This window comes from Pteropus vampyrus, unplaced genomic scaffold (genome assembly GCF_000151845.1).
Source record: "Pteropus vampyrus isolate Shadow unplaced genomic scaffold, Pvam_2.0 Scaffold1000008503, whole genome shotgun sequence".
Lineage (NCBI taxonomy): Eukaryota > Metazoa > Chordata > Mammalia > Chiroptera > Pteropodidae > Pteropus > Pteropus vampyrus.
The window spans coordinates 1-1439 of NW_011922905.1; the positions used below are offsets into that span (position 1 = coordinate 1).

At 66.7% G+C, this 1439-nt stretch overlaps 1 protein-coding gene across 1 annotated transcript; it reads left to right on the forward strand.

Annotated features, from left to right (window-relative positions):
- LOC111735791 (mulatexin-like) lies at positions 1–1211 on the forward strand. The gene is made up of 2 exons (XM_023527211.1): positions 1–94; positions 725–1211. The coding sequence occupies exons 1-2, from the start codon at positions 43–45 to the stop codon at positions 1192–1194; spliced, it is 522 nt and encodes a 173-aa protein (XP_023382979.1). The 5' UTR covers positions 1–42; the 3' UTR covers positions 1195–1211.
- The last annotated feature ends 228 nt before the right edge of the window (positions 1212–1439 follow it).

Genomic DNA, 1439 nt, shown 5'->3' on the forward strand with positions numbered 1-1439 from the left:
GAGGCCTTGGCAACCGCGCGTGACTCGGAGTGACTCTGCAGCATGCCGGAAACAGGCCCCGCCTTCGAACAGAGACTCTGCCTGGCTCTGAAAGGTGCTTTTCCGCAGAGCAAGGGCACGTCACCGGCACCACAGACCCTGGGAGAGGGGCGGGGCTGCCGTGAGTGACAGGAAGCCTGTGAGGACTGGTTCAGCCGCGAGCAGGGCTGGCCAGAGGTGACGGTCTGTGCCCGCATGGCCGGCCCAGCCCTGTTGAAATGCAGCGAGCACACACCGGGGCCCTTGCTAACTGGCGGTTCTTGCGTGTGTGGCGGGGGACAAGGGGGCTCACGATGAGGCGGCCCCCATGTGCGGGGCCTGACACGCTGAGGAACGTCCTGCGTGGCTTTGGACCCTGAGCTGTGCCCAGGAGTGATTCGTCCTCGGCACAGGGCCACCCAGCTTCCCAGCTGTCACCCCCGCGACCTCAGAAGTGCTCAGAGAGCTCACGGTTTTAGGGTCTGTCACCCCCGCGACCTCAGAAGTGCTCAGAGAGCTCACGGTTTTAGGGTCCATGGGCCTTCTGCCCCCTCCAGCAGACTGCGTTCCTGGACAGCAGGAGGGGGCACTGGGCAGGTGTGAGCCCACCCGGGGAGCACACCCCCCACAGTGCGGGCCCCGTGTCACCTCGCCATGTGCCCCCCCGCAGTGAGGGCCCCGTGTCACCTCGCCATGTCCCCCCCAGGCATCAGCAACGCCGAAGCGCGGCAGCCAGGGAAGGCACCCAACTTCAGCGTCAACTGGACGGTGGGTGACTCGGCCATCGAGGTCATCAACGCCACGACGGGCAAGGACGAGCTGGGCCGCGCCTCGCGCCTGTGTAAGCACGCGTTGTACTGTCGCTGGATGCGTGTGCACGGCAAGGTACTGCGGTCCCCACCAGCGCCCGCCCGCCACCGTCCTCCAGACGCCCCTCCCAAACCTGACCCCTCTGGTCTGTCTGGCCAAGAGCCTGGCCCCGGCCCTTCCGTTAACGGAGCTCAGCCTCACAGGCAGCCTTATCCTCCCGGGCCCCCCCCACCCCGCCTGCCCGGAGCTTCTGTCGCCCGCCACGGAGGGGCCCGGCAGCGAGGGCGTGCTGGGCTCCACGACGCCCGCCAGGAAGGGCCGTCAGCAGCAGCAGGGCCCCCTCGTCCCCAGATAAAGCCTTGGTAGCCGTGTCCTTCTAGTTTCTGCTGCCCGAGTCGAGTTCGTAGCATTCATTCATTCATTGCGCGGCTGGCACTGAACTTGGCGTGGAGCAGCAGGGCGGTGTGGGACGCTCGCAGAAGCGAGGTGGTCAGCCTGGTAGGCAGCTGTCCCGTGACACCATGCCCTTGACCCCGGGAGCGTGTCTCTGTTGCCACACGTCAGTGGACCGTTAGCAGCGGCTGTGGTGCAGAGCCCTGCCTGTGTATCCG

Excerpts from the sequence above, each read along its gene's own strand:
- LOC111735791 (XM_023527211.1), top strand. The coding sequence starts at position 43 with ATGCCGGAAACAGGCCCCGCCTTCGAACAGAGACTCTGCCTGGCTCTG. Across the intron at positions 95-724 it reads ACTCTGCCTGGCTCTGAAAG|GCATCAGCAACGCCGAAGCG; the intron begins GTGCTTTTCCGC and ends TGTCCCCCCCAG.